The 25,029-nt window shown below is 42.0% G+C and overlaps 1 protein-coding gene across 1 annotated transcript; it reads left to right on the top strand.

The window, feature by feature from the left end:
- Positions 1 to 24,221: 24,221 nt before the first annotated feature.
- LOC147439250 (uncharacterized) lies at positions 24,222 to 24,740 on the top strand. Its single transcript, XM_086484530.1, has one exon. The coding sequence runs from the start codon at positions 24,234 to 24,236 to the stop codon at positions 24,738 to 24,740; it is 507 nt and encodes a 168-aa protein (XP_086340656.1). The 5' UTR covers positions 24,222 to 24,233.
- The last annotated feature ends 289 nt before the right edge of the window (positions 24,741 to 25,029 follow it).

A 25,029-nucleotide genomic window follows, 5' to 3' on the forward strand; every position in this document is an offset into this window, starting at 1 on the left:
TGAGACACAGCAGGTTGTGCATCTGCCTTGTGGTGACGTTCACGCAGACAGTGGTATCTCTGGGGATGCACACCTTGGTCAGTCATCCGTTGAGATGACGTCGGTTGAGCCAGAGACCGATGCATTTTTCTATGATGCATCTGATACGTTTGAGGGTGACATTGTCCTTCAGACAGCTGTGTGTGATTGCAGTGGTGCTGATTTTTCGGTTTTGCAGTCATTCTCAACAGATATGCCTTTGCCAGAGGATGTTGACATAGTGATGCATAGTCAGGTGGTTCCTGATGAGGATGCATATGGCACTGAGGTTGCTGACAGGGATAGGTTGGCACACATAGTGCATGTTTCATCGGCTTTTGGGTCTCTCATGTCTGACCTTTTGGTCTCGAGACCTGATCTTGCTTATGCGGTTGGTGCATTTGCAGTGGGAGTTGTCAGTCGTGCGATGACTGACACTGGCATTGTGCATTGTGGAGCCATGCATGTCGTCACTCGATACCTACATTAGGAGTGTCATTGTAGCTCTAGCCGTAGTGGTATGCATGTTGCATCTACACTAGAGTGGTTACAGAGTGAACCAGTGGGCATAGGTTGAGAGCCCCCTCTCTCTCACCTCTTGTATATACTAGTTGTAGGCTAGTCTTCTCGCCACTTATCGGCACACAACCTTTAGTGGGAGAATGTTAGGTAAAGGCGGTGTGCCTCACCGCGACTGCCCACATTTATCTCCTTATTCTTTATACATACAAAGAATAAGGAGCTCTCACTCACATTCTCACATGGTACTCATACAGTGAGATTTGGGAGCTCCACCCCACATCCTATGTCGTGCTCTCTCCCTCTCTCTCCCCTTCGCACTCTCCGCGCACGCGCACTACATCCGTGCACTCACAGGACCTTCAAGTCACCTTGGGCTAAAGCCTCCATAACACAATGGATAGTAGGTTGGAGAAGTGGTGGATCTTTGCCCCAAACCATTCAATGCACCAAAAAGAAATGTTACAAGGGTGGTTGTCTCAATTGACTATACTTGCAATGATCAAAGGAATTGGTATCTGGATATACATGGTGTGGAGGGTGCACAATTTCATAAGGTGCATCTATTTATTGCAAAGAAAGAGAATGACAATCTATTTGAAGATGTTGGCCAAGTAGTGGAAGCCTCTATCTCTACAGCTGATGGTCATCCACAGGTAGAATGCATTGATATTGTAGTCCCAATGAATCAAGAATTCCAATTATCTCCAGGACTATATGCATTTTCAGGCATGTCTCAAAATAAAGATGAGACAATGTTTTCTCGAGGATGGAAGATTGAAGAGTCAACTCAAGGTGTCACAACAGATCAACTTCAAAGCTCCATCATAGCCACACTAGAAGGAAAGAAGGTGAAAGCTTCACGATCACCTATAAACAAGAAAGTCAAAGTGCAAAAAGTAGCACCTAAGGAGATTAGTTCTATTTTAGATGTAGACAATGCATCTCTAGCATCCTCAACACAAGGTTCAACATCCAAGATGAGAATTGTGGATCCAGAAGCTCTAGAGGCAGAGGCCATGAAAGGACAAGAAAAAGATACAGGTGGAATGAATAAGTATATAAGCTATTTCCCTTCCCAATATAAGGAGTTTGATATCCCTATTTGTTAACCCTCATGGCACACGGACACCCTATGATCTATAAACGTTGTATTATTTAGAGTCAGGTACCGGGCTTGTCGGACCAATAGGAACAGGGTAAGGGTGATCGCCGATGACAGGCGCACTCTAACTGGAATATTCAAGGAGTTAGTTGTCTAAGTATGGGCGCCCAAGTGTGAATGGGGTGAGCTCATATAAAAGCCACTAAACCTAATTTTTACTCATTCTCTCATTGTGCAATAGAAGCCGCTCTTGCTCCATCTCCACCTTCTCCTTCACCATCTCCTTGTGTGTGTGTGTACGTGTGAGAGAGAGTGTGAGAGTGTGTGTGTGATCGAGCGTTGCGGCGGCACGACGGCGGTGAGGCGGTTGAGCGCGGCGTAGCGGCGTCTCCCTCTTCTTCGCAGCACGGGAATCCTTCATTCGCAACTACGCAGGAAGGTGAGTGACACACCATTCTTCCTTGTGAGCTTGTCTGTTGTATGACTGTGTGCTAAAAGCCTTTGTGGCTCACACACGGCGCGTAGCAAGTCCCTAGCCTTGACATTTTTGGCGCCGTTGCCGGGGAGCTGCTGCGCGTGAAGCTCCAATGGCGACCTGTAAATTGTATTGAACCTATTTTTTATGTAGGAAAGGCGCGGCTTAAGTTTGATTATTGTTGTTTTGCAAAAACAGTAGAGAAAGACACAATGTTGTTGACCGCTTTCAAGTTTTTTGTGTTCTGTTAAGCTCAGATTTCAGCTTACACAGTTAGCATTTCTTGCGTTTCTGCGTTTTCTGCATTTTCTGGTTTGCACTGCACAGTTATGTCAAGTTTCAATTTTTTGCATTTTCTGGTTTGTGCACAGTTAGGCGCACAGTTAGTTAATTAAGTAGGTTAGTAATTAGGTGAACCACTGATTAGCAGGTCAGTAGGTAGGTGAGACAGTAAATAGTTAGGTGAGGTCAACGCGCACCAAAACGCGTACCAAATAATATCAAAAAAAAAAATCAATTTTTTAAAAAATTTTCTTTTAAAAAAAATCGAAAAATAAAAACGTGAGTGAGGGGGAGGTTATAAAAACGGACGGGTTGGTTTGTATAAAAGTGAGATCGGGATCGGGATCATTTGACCCAATCCCAATCCCAAGCCCAGGCTCTGTCTCATGATATAGGGTAGTCTCACTCCTATATATATAGGCTAGACTCACAAGGAGGGAGTGAGGAATGTGGGATAAGTCCTACACTCTCCTCTCCTTCATTGCACACTAGGACTTGCTATTTGGAGCCTAGTTCCCCAACTAGGAAAAGACTGTTTCGGGCTTTTCTGGAGCAAAATAGAACCAAACGGTGGGCTGTAAAGCACAGCGCGTCCCTCCTATCGATACGCTCATTTCGAGCTATCACACGGCCCATTCCACGACACGCTCTAAAAAATCTAGCAAAAAAACAAACAAAAAACACGCAAAAAACTAATCACAAGGCCTCCTAGAGCAGCTTTTTGACACCTTAGGGTATCAAAAGCACATGCACTTACACTCTGGGCGGGTGCTAGAACACGAGCATATTGAGGGTGCCTCTGTTCATACGGACACCCATTACCCATCCACGATAGGCTCTAGACCCTCAGCGGGGACACAAGGTAGCACCACCCAAGACCCTAAAATAGCCGCTAGTGATTCCTCCTCCGACTCAGAAATCATGGAAGCATACCCTACCCAAAACACTGAGAGAGAAGGCCATGCACCTCCCGAAGCTCCACAGCCTAGTACTAGTATGTTTAGCCATTTCATGGAAACATTAGGTAGAGCTACTCGCTCGGAACCTGATGCAAATGAAGCACACGAAGGGGGTGGGTAAGTGGAATCTCCTTTCACATCGCACGTGGACCCCACACCCCCAAAGAGTGTCCATGTGGATATCCTGCCAACTTCTTACCAAGAAGGCCCTGTTGAGCTGCCTCCTTCAGAAGTTCCCTCTAGAGTACCGTTGGTGACAAGTAAAACCACGGGGAGCAACATTGCTTCTACCTCATAAGAAACCGTTAACACGTCGACTCTAGAAGGATTGTTCATTAATGATCATTGGACATACGACCTCCACACTGAGGTGTTGACGGATCTACACTCTGGCCACGCCTACCATGTAGGATGGATAGAGATTGTACAATCCACCTCTAGTGCCACGAGCATCGAAGATCAACAGAAAATGATCTGTAATGTTATCCATGGCGTTATTCAATCAAAAAGGCAAAACCGAGGGGTAAATATACTCTCAACTGGCCCCATGAGATTTCTAGATACGAGCAAGGCTCAACAGCCTACTCTATCACAAATGGAGACTCCTCTAATGAGTCCCATGGACCCATCTTACGTCATTTCACCTGGGGTCTCTATGCAATCTGAGCCTCCGAGTGACAACTTTAGCTTCCCTAACTTGGCTCAACCCTCTATTAAGGAAAACACAGTGCTCACTCCACGGATAGGCCTGACAGAGAATGTACCGATGACATCTACGGTTAGCGCAGTGCCACTACCTAGTGTCGTAGTACCTAATATGGGACCTCGACCGTATGTGCCTCTAGCCCCTTATGCACACATGGCCCCCACACCTCCAATTGTACCACTTGTTTATGCTCCTCGAGTGCCGCTCCTTAGCCCTTATCCGAGTGGACCTATGCCCGGTTATGTTCCATATCTTGCATCATCCACACATATGCCAAGACCGGTACCCGTCCCTCTCCCACATATGATTCCAAGAGTACCTCCACCGGCCCTGCCTCCTCACATAGGTGACTTGGCAGCGTTTGCTCAAACCATAGGTCGATCTATCGCTGAAAATATGCGTCATGCATCTGATAGAGAGCCTAGAAGTAAGGCAGTACAAATTGCCAAACTCACGCAAAAATTCAATGGGGACGAAGATGCTAGAAAACACATTGAAGTGTTTGAACAAGTATGTGATTCCTTAGGGGAACGCAACGAACTACATAAGTGCAATGCCTTAAGCTTGACATTAAGTGGGAAGGCTGGAGATTGGTATAGAACCCTAAGGGTGGACGAGAAAACAATCTACCCTACCCTTCGAAGGTTGTTTCTAAAGGAGTACATACGAGAAGGTGTGCTTTGGGGTGTAGCATCTCAGCTACAGAAGGCCGAATGTAAGGAAGGAGAGTCAGTAAGGGACTTCATTAGTCGTCTAAAGCACTTAAACTCTCGCTGCCCTGTAAATGAGCACTTCAACAATAACCAACTGCTTGATCGATTCATTCGAGGGTTGAGGAATGAAGGAATCTATAATGGACTAGTGATTAGAGGTATCACAACCTGGGAAGATGTCACTGCCAATGCAATCCAATTAGAGGACAACTTGATGATAGCAGGCATGAGGGTGTCTACTGACACGAGTTCCACTAGCTCACAAGCCATTGAGTATGAACCCATGACTGCAAAGCCCATTGCCAATGAGCCAAAGGTATTTGAGACATTCTTGACAGACCTCACCAAGGCAATCCAAGAGTCTCTTAAGGATAATCGACCCCCTCAAAATAGTCACATGTATCCAAGAAGGGAGCAACAATGGTGTTCCATTTGCTTAGGTCCACATAGCACTAGTGAGTGCCCTACGTTTAGAGTAAAATTTAATGGAACTTGCAACGCATGTGGTAGGTATGGTCACCAAGCTAAGGATTGTTTAATGATCAAACGTATGATGGAAAATAGACCACCTGTAGCCTGGACGGATGCGCCTCGAGCTCCTGTATTGATGCCTGCTCCACCTGTTGAGCAACTACCTCAACACATGGTCCCTAGATCTCAAAATGTTGTACAAGCTACACCGCTACCACCTCCTGTGCTAGGACCGCAGCCCCCGCATCCAAGAGTCGCCCCTATGAACCAAGTGGGTTGCGAGCCATCTAATGCTTATGCAGATGGCTGTGAGGAGGAAATAGACACTAGTATTGCCTACGGACTTGATACATTGGAAGAGTGTCCTATATACTACATGGAAGATTGTTGGGGGCAAGTCAAGCCGGTTTATCAAGCTGCTGCTCTCGCATCCAGAGGTCAAAATATCAACACCCAAGCTAGGAGGCCACCTCTTCAATGCTACGAGTGTGGTGGACCACATCGGGCAGCGGAGTGCCCTATTAGACTGCAAAAGAATGCTGCACAGATGCAAATGAATCAAGGGAGCACGTCTGCAATGCCAATACTCACATGTAATCGTTGTGGCATAGATCACTTGATTGCCCAATGCCCCTATAACCCAAATGCGCCTAAAATCACACCCCTAAATTTGGTCGAAATTGCTAGTGTGACATCGCCAATACCACCCGTCGCACCCGCTTATGCGATTACACGGTCCTGTTGAAGATGATGAAACAGGAAACAGAAGGAAGACAGCAACTCAGAGTAGGAAGAAGATGGAGAAGGAGAAGACACAGAGCTTGTGTACGAGATCTCTGTAGTCTCTCTCTATGTATTGGAATAATAATAATGTGTATACAAACTCAGAGCTACAAAGCTTATATGAAACCCTAAGAGATAAGGTGTCCTTTCACACCAGATGTCCAAGGGGAAAAACCCAGTGGGAGAAAAGTGCCCCTGGTGAAGCGCGTATACACACTAACACTACTACATGTCTACAAATCCCCCCTGTAGTGATAGTGTGAATCCGTACAAGGTAGCAGATCATCATGTGTATGAGAGTAAGCCCAAAGCTTTTCGGAAAGCTTCAAACTTTTCTCGTGATAACGCCTTCGTAAATAGATCTACAATGTTATCCTGTGTAGGACAGTAAGTTAGTGTGATCTCCCCTGCATGTAGCCTTTCCCTGACATAGTGGTAGTGAACCTCTATGTGCTTTGTTCTTGCATGAAATACTGGATTCCTTGCAACTGCCATAGCACTCTGACTGTCAGTGAAAATGGTAGTGGGTGCCTGTTGACACTCACAAAGATCTGCCAATAACCTGCGTATCCATACACAATCAACTGTTGCCGTGAAAGCTGCCCTGTACTCAGCTTCACAAGTTGATGTAGCCACTGTGGGTTGCTTCTTGCTTAGCCAAGATATACATGCATTTCCCAAGAAAAAACAATTGCCACTTGTGGAATGTCGTGTGTCAAAATCACCAGCCCAATCTGAATCGATGTAACCAAGAAGCTGCATAGAACTGTGCTTTCCATACATATCCCCCCTTGGAAAGAACATGGCAAGATTAGGGGTACCTGAAAGGTAACGAAGTATGCGCTTCATAGCTTGCCAATGATGCATACCTGGGCTGTGCATAAATCTGCTTGCTTGTGAAACCCCAAATTGAATGTCTGGACGAGTGTTGCCTGCCAAATATATCAAGCAACCAACCGCTGCTGCATAAGTATGTACATCAAAAGTTTCTCCAGCATCATGCATGCTCAACTTTGATCCAGTTTCTACGGGTGTAGAGATTGTCTTACAATTTTGCATACCAAACTTGTCCAAAATTTTATGCAAATATTTTGCCTGCAACATGTATATGCCATCTTCTGATTGCACAAACTGAATACCCAAGTAATAATGTAGCAAACCAAGATCAGACATCTCAAAGGTTTTTCTCAAAGCATCTTTAAACGCTTCAATTTCATCTGCATTATTGCCTGTAAGAAGCATATCATCCACATAAAGTGTTAGCATAATGAGAACTCCATCTCTCTTTTTGACATACAAAGTACTTTCTGTTGGACTATTTTGAAATCCCTGGCCAATCAAATAAGTATGTATCTTCTCATACCATGCTCTTGGAGCCTGTTTGAGACCATACAAAGCTTTACGCAATCTACATACCTTTTGCTCTTGACCTTTTACAACAAAACCACTTGGTTGACTTACATAAACTTCTTCCTGCAAATCACCATTCAAAAAAACAGTTTTGATATCCAACTGATGCACTTTCCAACCATGATGAGCAGCAATTGCAACTAGTGATCTAACTGTGGACGCACGAGAAGTAGGAGCAAAGGTTTCATCATAATCTATGCCTTTCTGTTGCGCATAGCCTTTTGCCACAAGCCTTGCTTTGTACCTGTCAACAGTACCATCTTGTTTCCTTTTTACCTTAAAAACCCACTTTGTACCAATAGGCTTTTTACCTGTAGGCAAGTCCACTAGATCCCATGTATGATTCTTATGAATAGAATCAATTTCTTGCTGCATAGCATCTTTCCACTGAATACACTCTAAAGCTTGATCAAATGAATCAGGCTCATCTGCATCACAAAGAGTGCTAAAGCAAGCCAAATCTACTTGCTCTCTGCCAAAAGTAGTACCAGCACGTGTTTTTCGTGGCAATGGTGCATCCAACTTGCTATCCTGCAAAGTTTTCTGAACCCATTTAGGCAAGGTTCTTTCTTCCCTGAGAACTTCTTGCTCTTCACGCACAATTTCCTCTACATCATGAGGTGTCACATGCTGATCAAAAGATTGATCAAGATTATCAACCTGTTGTGATTCTTGATTCTCCACAAAAGAAGGAAGCAAATCTTCAAATACATCATGTGTCTGCATATGAGGTACATCAAAAGCAACCATAGGTTGAGCAATAGTTTCTGCAAAAATTACATCACGACTTTCAAAAATCTTGTTTGTAGCAGGATTGTAAAGTCTATAACCTTTACTTCCACTACTGTACCCCACAAATATACATTTGATTGCCTTATCATCAAGCTTCCCACGTAACTGCTGAGGGATGTGAGCATAAGCAAGACAACCAAAAACACGAAGATAACTGACTGAAGGTTTTTTGTCATACCAAGCTTCATATGCAGTAATGGTCTTCAAGGCACGAGTAGGACACCTGTTCAAAACATGTGCTGCACAAGCAACTGCCTCCATCCATAGCTTATGAGGCAAACTCTTAGCCTTGAGCATACATCTAGCCGTCTCCATTAAAGACCTGTTCTTCCTTTCTGCAACACCATTCTGTTGTGGTGTGTATGGCATAGTGCATTGGTGTTTAATGCCTTTCTTTCCCAAAAAATCCTTAAATGCACCTGACATGTATTCACCTCCTCGATCGGTACGAAGAGTCTGTACTTTGCAACCTGTTTCATTTTCAACCATGGCGACATAATGTTGAAAAACTGCAAACACGTCTGAATTTGCTTTGAGTGGATACACCCAACAAAACCTGGAAAAGTCATCAATGAAGGTCACAAAATAAAGGCTGTTTCCTATAGATGGCGTCCTCATAGGACCACATACATCACTGTGTACAAGCTGCAACTTTCGTGTCGCTCTAACTGAACCATCCTGCGAAAATGCAAATCTGTGCATCTTTCCAAGAACGCAACCTTCACATACATGTCTTGGTGGCATCTCCAATAAAGACAAATCATGCACCATATTATGACGTTGTAAAGTCATCAAACTGCCATAACCAACATGCCCAAATCTAGCATGCCACAACTCAGCATCCTGCATGGCCTGAGTCTTTGTTTCTGCAATATATACCTGAATCTGCTTTTCATAACGATCTAGCACAAATAGTCCATTGTCCAGCGTACCTGTAGTGATAAGAGAATAACCATTCTCTCGATCTCGTACAACACATCTGTCATCCTCAAAAATGACCCGAAGACCATTTTTTGCAAGAGAGGATACAGACAACAAATTCTTCTTGATCCCTGGAACATATAAGACATCTGGCAAGCATAAATCTGAACCATTTGAAATGGTAATCAAAATCTTACCAACGCCTTTGATTGGATAAGAAGCATTATTTGCACATGTCACCTTCTTTCCTGCTGGAGCTGCATCCAATGAACAAAACAAATCCTTCCTTGAAGTAATATGCCTGGATGCACCACTATCAAAGTACCAAATCATTTGTGTCTTGTCAACACTGTAAGCAGAAAAATTTGAACATACTACAAAAGCATAAGAATCCTGCACAAAGTTTGCAGACTCTTCTTTAGCTGTAGAAGAATCACCAGAAGCTGAAACAACCAAACTTGACTCTTTCTTCTTTTCTTTAGCAATTCGCTTTTTACACTCACTAATGTAGTGACCAGGTTTCTTGCAGTAGTGACATTTACCTTTCTTCTTGGACTTGTCGGAATCACCTTTAGACTTCTCTGAAGACTGTCCTGCACTAGACTTGGAGTGATGAGCACTCTCTTTACCCCTGTTTTTGTTCTGTACAACAAGAGCATGATCCATACCATCCACCTGTAAAGACTTGTTCTTACGTGATTGATCCTCCTGCAATAGCAAAGCCACTAACTCTTCAAAATGAAGAGGGTCAGGATTAGCTCGCAAAGACAGAGTCAAAGAAGTCTGAAAAGTCAAATAAGATGGTGGTAGTGAATTGAGTGTTTTGGAAACCAAGTCCTTCTCTGGAATCACTTCATCAATGCTAAGCAATTGCTCTTTAAGATCCCTGATTTTTGTAAGATGCTCGACAATATCGTCACCTTCGTCCATCTGTATTTTGTCAAGTTGTTTCTTCAAAAACTCTATTCTGGCAGCGTTTCTTCCTTCAAACATAGCTTGCAGAGTGTTCCAAGCATCCTCAGAAGTTCTGCAAGATATGATATGTGGTGTGATTGTCCTCTTTATGGTTAAGGCAATCACAGCCATAGCCTGTGCATCTTTAGTATCCCATCTCTTTTGCTCTGGAGTGACTTGTGAGGGTCCTGCACCAACAGCTGCACCACGACCAGGCGTGGCAGGTGCAATGCTACCTGGACGAACTTCATCTCCAGATACATAATCCCACAATCCTTTACCAACCAAAACATTTTTGGCCATAAAAGACCAAAGAGAATAGTTGGTACCATCCAATTTGTCTTCGGATGTAAACGCACCAAAAATCTCTTTCTCCGTAGATTGAGCCATACTGTAGATGCAAACAAGAGAGCAAAAGAACCTCCAAGAGATTCACAAATCTCCTCTCCAATCCAAGCAAAACTCTACACAAAATCTCAGCACAAAGCTAAGACAAGCTGCTTCCCAAAAGAACTGTTTACCTGAAGAAAATCTGTCAAAAAGCACACCCTCTTGATCTAAACGCCTCCGAAAAGTAACTTCTGCTACGCTGCTCAGAACAAAATTCTGAGGGCTCGAACGGCTTCGAAAGGGGGGTAAAACCTCAGGTCACCTATTCAGAATACTCCCGAAACGTCGAGGATGCTCCCACGAACAAATTTTCCGAAAACTGCCTGAAAACTGCGATTGCGCGCGCGGACGCGAAAACGCAAGTAGAGGCTCTGGAAATCACCTTGCTCTGATACCAATTGTTGAAGATGATGAAACAGAAAACAGAAGGAAGACAGCAACTCAGAGTAGGAAGAAGATGGAGAAGGAGAAGACACAGAGCTTGTGTACGAGATCTCTGTAGTCTCTCTCTATGTATTGGAATAATAATAATGTGTATACAAACTCAGAGCTACAAAGCTTATATGAAACCCTAAGAGATAAGGTGTCCTTTCACACCAGATGTCCAAGGGGAAAAACCCAGTGGGAGAAAAGTGCCCCTGGTGAAGCGCGTATACACACTAACACTACTACATGTCTACAGGTCCATGCTTCAAGGGCCAGGCCATATCCTCGAAGAGAGAGTTACCGCGTCAGTTATCCAAGCAAAGAAAAAGAAGACACGAAGGAAGAGGTCACAGAATACGGGAAATTCAAAGCCAAGTTCCAAAACAAACATAGGAACAGGAGATGACCCCGTGTATATGAATGACCTCGAGGATGATTCAGATTCAATCGAGACAATGGAGGCTAGAACCAATACCACAAAGGGAAAGACCGACAAAGAAAACCGTAACATGGAACCAAATGAAAACCGAATAAGAGAAAACCATAAAGAGCCTCTGAAAACACCACAAGTGTTTCCAAATCCAATCCAAGACCCCCAAGATAAACCGCAGGGGCAAAAAGGGAAGGATCGTAAAAAGAAGATTGGGACGTACCCAAACCCAGTAGACGAGATTGAGCAGGTGAAACATCTAAGAGGTTTAGTGGAGGAGACTCAAAGGAAACTAGAACCGGAACCCATGCATGCCAAAATTCATGACACAGTGTTTCCCACGCAAGTTCATCCACCCCACATGAGCCATAGACCGTTAGCCATATCTAGTATCATCCAAGAAGGGAGTGAGGACGGGACATCAGAAAGTGAGCATACACCTTTCTTGTTGGAAAGGATGTTTAACGAAGGAATACCTGATCCCATTGAGGAATATGAGATTCCATCCTCACCAGTTCCTAGTCAAGGACCTACACCCTGCAAAATGCCAATGAATGTTGCCAAACTAGTGGACTTCATGTCTTCTGAGGTCCGAACCACGATCATAGCAAAGCTGTAAGGAGATCCTGAGTTATTCCTTGCACTTCGAGCATTCCTTAACGGAGAGCTACAAATGGGATTACCGCAGTTTGCGCAACCAAATAGGCCTGAATCGATTATGATTGATGAGGAAAATCATGTGCAATCACTTGACTTAGATGGACACGAGTCTGTGATCGAGGTACCCATTAACGAATTAGGGCAGTATTTTGAAGGCGACGAGTCTAATGCGACCCTACCCATCACTACCAAGGGATTAACTATAAAGGGAATTCTTGATGGTGGTGCGCGAGTTAGCATCGTTACAAAAGATTGTTGGGAATCCATGGGAAAACCCCGCCTCAGTGTTACTAACATTGTGGTAAAGATGGCAAATCGTACCATAGCCAAACCTATGGGGATGCTCAAGGATCTTAAGATCAAAGTTCTAGGACACAAGGTACGACATACGTTCATTGTAATGGATTTCTCTAAACACCTTATGTCATATGAAATGATTTTAGGACGACCATTCATGAGGGAAGCACAAATGGTTCATGATTGGTCTAAAACTCATGTCTATTTGCAATTCCAAGACTCTATCCTTAGAGTGGATTTGGTGACTGGTAAGGTACACCCCTTAGGGAGTAAAACCATTATTGATCATCGCTCTGACACCACAGTTCACTCGGCCCCACTACAATATTGTTACACTTGTAAGAAGGATACAGACATTGGCCAAGATTCTCCTTACATGGATGTGTTACCGGGTATGATGGAATCAGACAACGTAGACTGGGTACACCTAGCTGCAACCATAGATACCTGGGGAAATAGAGGAACCACTTGGGTCACACCAGAGGGGGAAGAGGTACCACAAATTTCACCTCTGAACATGATAAGTTCCATACATGCATCTTCTAAGGGCAAGGCAATTGTAGACCAATCTGACAGTGACACCGATAGCTCAATAGAAGACTTTGACCAACACGACTCAGACACGGATTCCCAGAGTGAAACGGATTCTGAATCTCATGAATTAGAGAGTGGAGCAAGTTTAGAGTCAAAACATTCGGAAGGACCGAGCACATCAACCGATGATAGCTCCTCCGAGAGTGAAGAGGACACCAACGAGGACTCCTTTAGTGAGCCAGATCTAAATGCAAATCAAAAGCAGGTCTCAAATAAGAAAAAGAAAAACTTTAAGAGGCTTCGATATCGAGCCAATGTACGTGCTAGGATAAAAAAGAAGAGATCCTCAGCAGAATGGCTCAGTTATATAGGAGCATGTGATGCTCATCGAAAATTGGTAGACGATTGGGGTGAATATCTCCAAAATGTTATGTGGTGTAGACCACGACCCCATGACATAGCCCAATTAGAGATCATAGACAAGCCAAAGTTGAGCCGCACTGCAAGGAGGCGTCAAAACCAAGAGTTAGCTCGACAACACAAGAAAGCAGAAATAGAAGCACAGACCAAAGCACAACCAGAATCCACAGACTTGCATCCTGCACCAGAACATTTCAAATCTTACACCACAGGGGAAGCAAAGGTTGTGTACACAAAAGCCCAAAGAATACCTATCGATGGGAATAATGGAATCTATGATGGTCCGGCAATAGTTAAAGAAATAGAATTAGCTGACCCCGGTGAAGAATCAAAACCTGTTTTTATTGCCCAAGACCTCACAGAAGTTGAAGAGGCGGTCCTCAAAGAGCTTCTCAAGGAATTCAAGGACATATTCGCTTGGACATACCATGATATGAAAGGTGTTCCACCTTCTGTGGTCCAACATACAATCCCTATGATTAGCACTGCGAAGCCCGTACAACAAAGACCCTACCCGATGAATCCTAAGTACGCAAAGATCATTCAAGAAGAACTAGAAAAGCTTATCAAATGTGGGTTCATATATCCTATTGAACACTCTGAATGGGTGTCTCCAATAGTTATCATGCCAAAAAAGAATGGGAAACTCAGGGTGTGCGTGGACCTCAAAAAAGTTAATGCAGCTACTAGAAGAGACCATTACCCCCTACCATATTCCGAACATGTACTCGAAAGAGTTGCAGGCAAGGAAGCTTATAGCTTTCTAGATGGGTACTCAGGCTAAAACCAAATCACGATAGCGCTAGAGGACCAAGCTAAAACTGCCTTCATCACAGAATTTGGCGTGTTTGCATTTCGTGTGATGGCTTCTGGCTTAACAAATGCCCCTGCTACATTCCAACGATTAATAAACACTGGTTTTAAAGAATATTTGAGAGAGTTTTGTGAAGCTTTCTTAGACGACCTTTGTGTTTACTCTTCTTGGAAAGAACATCTATCATGTTTGCGGAAGGTGTTTGAAAAGTGTAGGTTATATCGTATCTCATTGAACCCATTCAAATGCCAATTTTGGGTCAGGCATGGAGTTATTTTAGGGCATATAGTATCTAAGAATGGTATCTCAACCGATGAGAGCAAAATTAAAGTGATTCTAGAGTTACCACCACCAACCAATTACAAGGGAGTTCAAAGGTTCATGGGACACGTGGGTTATTATCGACGGTTTATTTTATTTTTCGCTGAGATAGCACGTCCTTTGTACAAGCTTCTCATTGAATTTAAATGGACTGAAGAGTGTGACCAGGCCTATGAACAATTGAAGAAAACACTAGCAAGTGCTCCGATTTTAAGGACACCTAACTGGGATGTCATTTTCCATGTGCATATTGATGCATCAAACTTTGCTATTGGGTGTGTTCTCACTCAACCAAGAGAACATAAATTGGACTATCCCATTAGCTTTGCAAGCCGTCAATTGAACGATACTGAAAGGAACTACACCACTACAGATCGAGAAGGTTTAGCAATGGTTTATGCAGTAAAGAAATTTCGCTACTACCTTCTGGCAAACAAGTTTGTATTTTATGTGGATCATCAAGCGTTGTTGTATTTGGTAAACAAGCCATGCTCCACAGGAAGAATCACACGATGGTTGTTAATTCTTCTGGAGTTTGATTTCACGATTGTAGTGAGACCCGGTAAAAGGCACATCATGGCTGATCATTTGTCTCGCATACCCAATGGTGAAGCCCCTACAGGAGTTGATGATGAATTACCCGATACTTCCCTATTCATAGTTGAGACTATGCCTGAATGGAGTGAGAACATTGTTAACTTTTTAGTTAATGGTTTTTCACCCAAGGAACTTCGTAAGGATATCGCTCGAAGGCTAGTAAAAGAATGTGAACCCTATTGTTTGATTGCCGGAACTCTGTATAGACTAGGCAAGGACGATATTCTTAGGCGTTGTGCCCGCGAGGATGAATATTTGTATATCTTGCAAGAAGCACATATGGGCATAGCAGGAGGACATTTTTCAGGAGATCTGACTGCTAGAAAGGTGCTGCAATCAGGCTATTGGTGGACAACTTTATTTAAGGATGCATCACTTTTTACAAAAGGGTGTGATGAGTGCCAACGTTACAAGACCACACAGCGCAAAGACAGAATGCCCTTACATCCTATTAAAGTAACCCAACCATTTGAAAAATGGGGTTAGACTTTGTAGGTCCAATTAGTCCCGCAGCTTGCAACACTCAATCTCGATATATTCTAGTTGCTACGGACTATGTAACAAAGTGGGCTGAAGCTAAGGCTTCACAAAAAGCTGACGCGAGGACAACAACTAAGTTTCTTTTTGAGAACATTATCACAAGATTTGGTTGCCCTTTTGAAATTGTTAGTGATAATGGTACCCATTTTATAAATGAGGTAATAAGAGAGCTTACCACGACCTTTATGATATCCCACCATAAGTCTACACCTTATTACCCGCAAGCTAATGGACAAGCCGAGAGCACCAACAAGACTCTAATCTCTATTTTAACCAAGACGGTAGAAGCTCATTGCACTGATTGGGATTTGAAGTTGACATCTGCTCTATGGGCTTATCGTACTGCTTATAAAGTGGCTATTAATTGTACGCCATTCAAAATGGTATACGGCCAAGAAGCGGTTATGCCTTGGGAGTTTGTCATTCCTAGTCTTAGGGTAGCTTCGCAAGAAGGATGGAATGGTAACCCCTTAACCGAGCGTTTGTATATCTTAGAAAAACTAGACGAAGAGAGACAGTTGGCTCTGCAAAATGCTCTTGTGGAAAAGGATAGGAGAAAGAAGTGGTTTGATCGCCATGTGAAGGACAAGGACATCAAAGTTGGTGATAAAGTCCTTATGTATGGAGTACGTAAAGAGAAGAAAAAGTTGAAATATGCTGGTAAAGGACCATATAGAGTATGTGAAATTACCCCACAAGGTACCCTTCGTGTGGAAACTCTTGATGGAGTTGAAACCATTGGATTCCTCAATGGGAGTAAATTCAAAAGATATTATGATCCTTTAAGCCAAGAAGAACTACGGGCCATTCATCAAAAGAAGGCCGCCAAAGCGCAAACCGAGTTAAAGAAGATACAAGCTCAAGCTGAGGCTAAGGAGCAACAACAACGTATAAGACAAAAACGAGAGGCTAACCTTGGAGTCACAAATGCATTCCACGTGGAAATCGAAGAGGATTGGTTGGACTCTGACACACCTCTACGATACCCTATTGAGTTAAATAGTGCCTATGGAAAAGTGCTATATAACGCTTTATTGGACACGGGTGCTAAATATAATCTGCTATCCTATGGGGTGTGGTGTCAGTTAGGGAAGCCACCTCTATCTGAGAGTATTATCCAAGTCAAGGGTGTCAACAAGAAAAAAAATACGGTTTTTGGAATCTGGCACACTTCTGTCAGTTATGACAATGGAATTGTAGCTCAAGACTTTTTGGTCATGCCTACTGGAACTATGGAGGGTAATATAAACCTAGGACGCACGTGGATGATAGCCACCAAATGCACTATTGATTGGGGGACTGGAAGTGTCACAACGCAAAAACCAACTCTTATCCCTACCACTCAAGCCGTAGTCCTTGAGATATTGCCTAAGGAAATAAAACCCAAGACATTGCATGTCCAGGAGGTTGAACCATACGTCCCCATAGCCCAACTCTCTAGATCTTCAACTGATGTAGTTGAAAGAAAGCTTGAGACACACAAGAACCATCCTAATATAACAAAGAAAGCATACAAGTGGGTCCCTAAAGCTTCTTTAGTAACCATGGCTGATGCTAAAAAACGGAAGCCTCGTAAGAAACGTCCCACTTGCTCCAAGAAATGTAAGAAAACGTGGCGCTGGATTCCTAAACGACTATTAAAAGCCCAAGGATACTATAAAGGAAATGATCAAATCTGGGTGCCCAAACGTAAATTGTACTCTTACCTGTCACCTGGCCCATGTAAACCCAATCCTGTGGCTGCAAAACAAATTGAAAATCGTGGAAAGGAAAAAATCACGGAATGCGACACACATGCTCCAAAGCTAGTTTGGGTACCAAAGAAAGAACGATTTGTTCCACCTAGCTTAGGAACAGGAAAAGAAAATGAAGCTTCTTGCTCTTCATGTAGTTCCTATACGGAAATAGAAGCTTCGACACAACCTCCACCTACCATTGTACATATCCATACAAGCAAGAAAGAGTTTGTACCTCCCGTTGTAGATTCACCACCTCCAACGATGTTGCAAATAAAATCATGGGAGAGTACCTTACCACCCTTGCAACTAGATGAAACACATAGGGTGATCGAAAACTATTGGTTAAAGCCTTTACCCATAACAACTTGGAACAATTGGTTTCAAAAGGTGACGACATCATTCCAAAAAGTATGATCTACCCAAGGAAGGGGGGAGTGTTTGCTGACATCCGTCATTCACTTGCTTCCCTCTCAACCTTCCACCCTGACCTCTCCATCTCCAATCTTAGGGAATGTATATATAAAGCCTTATACTCACAAAAACAAGATAAAAAAGTAAAAGAGCAAGAGCCATAACACAAAATAATAAAAACAAATTATGCACAAGAACACGACCCTTGTAATATTTGCACTCTAACCATCATCTATTTGCGTGTACAGATATGGCTAGTACGCTAGAGTCATCCACTCCTGCCTTGGGTGAGAGGTACCCTTGTTACTTTTCACAAATGTTTCACATGGTCTTTCCAGTGCTTGCATGTGAATGGGATTTGATAGGTACGCTAGCATGTGAGAGGAATTTTGAGGAGTTAGAATGGCTGATACGTCTCTTGACCACGTCTGATCCATACTTAGTAGAGAGCGTTTCTCCCATTGCACAAGCCTACCCTTTTGACCAAGATGACTATAGGCGTCTAGTGACCTTCTTAGTAAACATGGGCACCTATGATGAAGAAGAAAATTTACATGACTACACGGATGACACATATGGTCTCATGGATGATGACTTTGTTTATCTCGACGACGAGGATAAGGGTTTAGCCTTAGGGTTTCCCCCCAACCTCTACAATATCCTATTCCCTTGACTCTTTAGGGGGAGTGCAAATAATTAGGTTAGGGTTCCTTATGTTTTTTGTTGTGTTCAATAAGTGTTGGTACCTTTTTCCACTAATGTGCCTCCTAGAGGTATTCCTTTTGTTTCCTAGTGTGTACAGGAGCGTGTTGCTATTGATAGGATTTGGACCTTCATGGAACCTTTCTCTCGTTCACACTTCAAATCAAGCGCGACCATCAACACAAACAGGTGTTTTATGTCCATTAACATTGCCCTTATCTTTTTGCATCCATGTTTGTCTGCTTTGATTGTGATTGGTAGCATAATATTCGGCGCATTTGCTTAGTATCAAACATTTAATTCAATGTAATGTTTTGTCATAATCACTTGTCTAAGTTTAAAAATCAAGCAGTCCGACTAAGCTAGTTTGACCAAGCTAGGTATTAGAAATCTTCTCTTAATACCATGGGGAATGCCTTCTTAATACGCAATGGTTACTTAGGTTCTTAATCCGATTTAGGCAGCATTGTGTGAAATGTACTAGGGCTTTCTAGTGGGCTTAACCCTATTGACCTTTAGCTTAAGTATTATAAAGGGAGTTTACTAATGTGATGAGCCTGGGGAGGGTAACAGTGTTATATGACCCCCCAAAGTTACAAAATTAAAATGCTGAAAATGAACAAACAAAAAATCAAAGTGCCACAATGTAAAATTTTAAGCTGGAAGAGAAATCCCTGCTTAAATTGGTACTTCACTCACATGTATCGCCTATGGTACTAGAGCCCTAGAGGTTCCCAGTGTGGGCGCTTTTCCTTGAAAAGCAAAAAACCCAAGGCATACAAAATAATAAACACATCAAAATTGAATCAATGTGAAAAGACTTTGGGGGGTCAAAGAAAAGGTAATCAGTCAGGCGATGATTTCATGAGAAATTCCTTTTATCGTAGCTTAACTACAAGGTCTTCTAGGTATAGCCTCTAGTCAGCCCTCGAACATCAAATACTTGGCTCTCGCGATTAAACAACTTAATTGACCAGAAAAAAATTGAGAAGTTACCCATGGTATTAATAGTCGAGCTCTAGTGCCTTTTGACCGTTAAATTAGCGACCCCGGACTTGTTTAATTTTTTACCTTTATATCTGTTTATGCATTTGATTGTATTGCAATTTAATGTTTATTGCTGACAAATTGTCTAAAATTCTGTTACCAATCAATTTGTCTGTCTATTGCATATGAGAATGCAATTACTGTGGCAATGTTGTTTGATTTTGCAGTGATTGAAGAAGGCTACGCACATCCATGTCGACTGCTCTTCCATCTCGACGAACGAGCTTCAACTGGATAGCTTCCGAGGACGGAATCTACATCAGGAAGGGGGGCATGTTAACCCTCACGGCACACGGACACCCTATGATCTATAAACGTTGTATTATTTAGAGTCAGGTACCGGGCTTGTCGGACCAATAGGAACAGGGTAAGGGTGATCGCCGATGACAGGCGCACTCTAACTGGAATATTCAAGGAGTTAGTTGTCTAAGTATGGGCGCCCAAGTGTGAATGGGGTGAGCTCATATAAAAGCCACTAAACCTAATTTTTACTCATTCTCTCATTGTGCAATAGAAGCCGCTCTTGCTCCATCTCCACCTTCTCCTTCACCATCTCCTTGTTTGTGTGTGTGTACGTGTGAGAGAGAGTGTGAGAGTGTGTGTGTGATCGAGCGTTGCGGCGGCACGACGGCGGCGAGGCGGTTGAGCGCGGCGTAGCGGCGTCTCCCTCTTCTTCGCGGCACGGGAATCCTTTATTCGCAACTACACAGGAAGGTGAGTGACACACCATTCTTCCTTGTGAGCTTGTCTGTTGTATGACTGTGTGCTAGGAGCCTTTGTGGCTCGCACACGGCGCGTAGCAAGTCCCTAGCCTTGACACTATTCAAAATTTTTGGCTGGCTCCTGATCACTATAATGTACGTACTATTGATGGAAAACATGCTGAAAGCATGCTATTTGGATTGTCTCGGAGTACAACTAAGCCTGCAGCGTGTGCATATTTAATGCCTGTTCAAAATGCAAAGGCAAAGAAGGGTACACCTTTGGCAGCAGAACAGGTACAAGAGGGCAAACTACAAGATTATCATTATTGGATTCTTGATGGCCAACATTCAATTTATGCCGCAAAATTTTTGCTTCACAATGAACAAAAAACAATGAGATATTTCAAAGATTGATTGACGTGTATAAATTTTGAAAGGCTCGTATTTTTGTAAATGCTCCTCCAATGGTTACAACTGCTATATCTGCCATTGCAAATGATGAGGCTAAAGAATTGTATGTCAAGCAATCTTACAGTCAAATATTGCGGCATTTGCAAAGTCAATGGATCTATTCAGGATGACCATCAAGGGCAGCAACTGGAGTTGCAGAGGGACATATATCTTGTGATGGATGGGATGTAAGTGTCTTTCTTCTTCTTTCTTATTTTCTTTAATTGAACACTTGAGTTCAATCTTCTCATTGATGTTATCTTTCTTTCTAGACTTTTCTTCGATTGGCAAGAATGAGTGCAGGAGCAAGTTGGATTGCTAAACAGGCACACATGGTTACATATTCCGATCGAGTTTATGATTGTTGGCTAGAAATTATTAAAAGGCTTGAGGAGGAGAACAAGAAACCCCCAACAACGGTATTCAAATTTTTTTACGGTCTTGAGGAATCAGAGGTAGAGATCATTCAAGAAGAAATTAAAGATGAGAAGATTTTATTGTCAAAGAGTGCAAAAGATGGTGATGTAATTGATATGTATGATTGAATCAAGCAACTCAAACAAGACAAACTCATTCAAGACGCACTTCTTGAAGGCTTCAATGCTTTGAATGAGTCATCACCATGTAAATATTATGAGGAAATAGTCAACATGTATAACATCAATGATCCATTTTATAAAACCATTCTAATGCTATGTGAGCAATGGCTCAAAAATAGCTTGAAGCATGGAATAAAGAAAATGGATTTTCAGGATGAACCTATAAAATACATGCAATGGGCAATTCACAAGGAGAAAATTGAGTCTCTTGATTTGCCATGGTCCATCTATGTGGTGAACCTACAGATGGAAGGAAATCTCTACTTGAAGCACCACTTCAACAACCAAATTCCTATTGGCTTATGCATTTTAGACTTGACAAAACACTATGGGGACAACTTTCAAGGCAGCATGGGTAGGTGAACCATACATAGATCCCAATCTCAAGAAGTGTGTTAGACCTTCAAACAACCCCATATAGCTTGGACAAATGGTGGACCTTCCATGGAGGCTAATTCAAACAAGTGTGGTGGTGAACCTTCTGTGGAGTCTAATTGTGGTAGACTTAAAACAATAGCCACTTCCTTGAACTAGCTTGGACAAGTGGTAGACCTTGCTTCTATTAAGGTCTCTATTGAGAGAAGAATTGAATATAGAAGAAGAGAGAGATTAACTAGGCATAGATTTGTAAATTTGTAGAAAAGGGAAACGTGCTGGATTACAAAGATACCTCTCATTGTACAAATGTCCAAAACGTCCAAAATTAAAACCTTTGGATAAAGGCTTATCTTTAGACATTAAATCAAGAGGTTATGGCTATGCATGTGTTGAAACTATTGGTCGACTTCAATGAGGAGACACATAGTTTGTTGACTATGACTTTACTTGATGTTTTCAAGTATTTATATGGATAGAAGTCTTAATTACATATGTTAATATGACTTTTAATGGATCAAATGTCAATCAAGTAAGTCATGGTTGTTGTTAACTTTATGTGGCCTTCAGTATTCACTTAACTACTAATGTTTATTAAAGTGTAGGGTGTACAAGTTTGCCACAAAAGATTGTAGTATAGACTAGTGTTGCCTTGTGTACCAATAGTTGCAAGGATTATAATATTGATTTTACCTCCTAAGTTCGACTTCCACATGTTTATAATTGGTGATTTAAATTCTAGTGATTTTTGAGAAACCAATGTTATTTGTGTTTTTTAGATTCGCAAATTGGGATAGATAAGGCCCCTATAGTTGAGTCCGCAATTGTTGAACCCCTTGATTCTATTATATTTGACATGCCTAAGGTGGATGATATGTCTATACCAAAGTCTAGTGATGTGCACCTTGAGCCAGCTTGCAACAGTGAGAATAAAGAAATGCCTACTCCAACAATACAATCTACTTCAAAAGAGACTAAAACGTCTGCTCAAGAGCCATTTCCATTTGTTGCTACTTCATCTAGTGCAGATGTTGAGAAATCCATACAATTATTTTGGACTTAAATGGTCTGCTATTGAAACGTTCCCCTCAGCCGTCCTCACACCACCAGTTAGTGCAACTAGATCCAAAAAGATATATTATACTTAGGCCAGGTTGCATCCAATTCTTGAAGACTATATTAAAGAGGTTTAATGTTGCAATTTGGTCAACGGCTACTAGGAACAATGTGCTTCAAATTCTTAAAGCACTAGAGAGCTTAGCAAAAGGTACATTGCCTTTCTTTGCAATTTGGAATCAAGAAGGTTGCTATTTAGACCCGACAATCCAACCGTTGAGGCAATGTTCAAGCCTCTAGCTAAAATTGCAATGGGGTATGAATGTGATGAAGAACAGTGCTTATTGATGACTCTCCTTACAAGGGATGCATTTCCCCTGCAAATAATTTCATTACCTTTAATCGTTATGGACAACCAGCATTGACAAATGAGAGTGAATATAAAGAAATCAAAGATAATTGGAAGCAAAAAAATGATGTTAAGGTGTTCTTTACAAGAAGGATAACTCTTGAAAAATATGACAAAGGTGAAGCTATCCTTGAAGGCAAACACAATCGAGCAAGTGAAAAAACCGACAACAATGACATCAGGCGAGCCCAAATACAAGAGATATTAGAAAAGGAAGGTACAACTGCTGAAAGCATGAAGGCACCACAGTTGATCAATCTAGCTAGGCAATTGGATGTACTACAAAGGGACCATTGAAGGCAACCACTACAAAGGCTTTTATAAACAAGGTCAAAGCTGAGAACAATCTTTTAAGGCTAAATAAAACACACCCCTAAGGTACTTTTATGACTTGAACCTTGTTTCACATACTTGAATATACATGTGCATGGTATCAAATTTTTCTTTCTTTTTTCTTCTTGCAGGTATTAAAAAAATCTCTAGATATTCCATGGAGCAAGCTTGGACAAGTGGTGGACCTTTTGGTAAAGCTCCTCATGGGAAACATATCACAAGTCCTCCATGTAGTGAGAAGGAAAACATTTAACAAAGAGCCTAAGAGGTAGGACAGGTGGTGGACCTTGCACCTTTTCTCCCATTTCCAATCTAGTCTAGCTATCCACCACTATATTGTATGAAGTGTAGCTTGGACAAGTGGTAGACCTTGAAACAAGAGACCCCTCATCATCAATCCTAGTTTGGATCTATGATAGATCTTACTTTTTTCTCATTCATAGTGGAGTCTAGCCTAGCCAGGTGGTAGACCTTACTTTTCTCCATGCTTCAAAGAAGCATAGCTTGGAGAAACGGTGAATCTTTGTAAGGTTTGGATTTGTTTATAGCAATGAGGAAGTTGAAGATGGACTTTGGCATCTAATAATACCACAGTGTAGAAAATGTAGAAACTATTTGTATTCTTTGAAACATAATAAATTTCTTGTTTTTCAATTGTAGAGTCATCACTACAAGAAAGTGGGTTGACTATCTGTAGGCATGATTTGTAGGAAGGTTTTGAAGCACCCAACGAACCTCATCCAAGGCCTTGTCGTATATATCAATCACCTCCTTGTCACCTGCCACTTCCTGTCAAGAATATCAAAAGAGTGCTTGTTTGGACCTTGAAGGATTGCTTTTGAAGACAATTGAAATAAAATATGGAGATTCTATGCCATCTTGGGCTCAACACATGCGTCTTGTGGAGGACAAAGATGAAGTTTATCATGCGGTGCGCCTAGATGCAGAAATGTTTTTGGGTTTCTGTGGTGAATACTTTGAGCTGTGGATATGGAGTTTCTATAACCTAACAAGAGTGCAACACATCACACAAAAATGTTTCCCAAAGCATTATCGCAAGTTCAAGATCTTTATGAGTAACAAGTGTTGCCAAAATCGAAACATCATGTTAGGATTTAGAAGGGTTTATCATAAAAACTTGAGCGATATTTGGAAGATGTTTGAGGACTTAGATGCAAAGAATACCTTGGTTTTTGATGATAGTCCATATAGGATGATGTGGAATATGCCAAGAACATATCTTATATTTCCAAAGATGTGGAGGCAAACACCTGAGCAGCTTCAAAGATTCTTGCAAGAAACGATTATTCCATGGTTACTTGGATGGTTATATGCAAGAGACAAGAGAGATTATACCCGTAACACAATTGTAAATTAGTATAGTGATCTTGAGACAAATCATGTCCTTCATGTGTACGTGTCAAGACGATAACATTAAAGAAGGTTGACAATGATCCTTTTTATGGCCAGATGATGTCCTTTTAGTATGATGTGTATTTGTATTACTATATAATTCAAAGGTTATTTTAAAACAAAGATGTGTCAATTTGATGAACACTTGCATGGAGTGCACCCTACTCTAAGGGGGCTTGCATGTATTCTATAGGGTATCCTATTATAAAGAAAATTATTTGTACACAGAGTGCACCCTTCTCTAAGGGGACTTC

This window comes from Adiantum capillus-veneris, chromosome 16 (genome assembly GCF_014529385.1).
Source record: "Adiantum capillus-veneris isolate H3 chromosome 16, ASM1452938v2, whole genome shotgun sequence".
In the NCBI taxonomy this organism is placed as follows: domain Eukaryota; kingdom Viridiplantae; phylum Streptophyta; class Polypodiopsida; order Polypodiales; family Pteridaceae; genus Adiantum; species Adiantum capillus-veneris.

Coding starts and splice junctions, on each gene's coding strand:
- LOC147439250 (XM_086484530.1), top strand. CDS start 24,234: ATGCCATCTTGGGCTCAACACATGCGTCTTGTGGAGGACAAAGATGAA.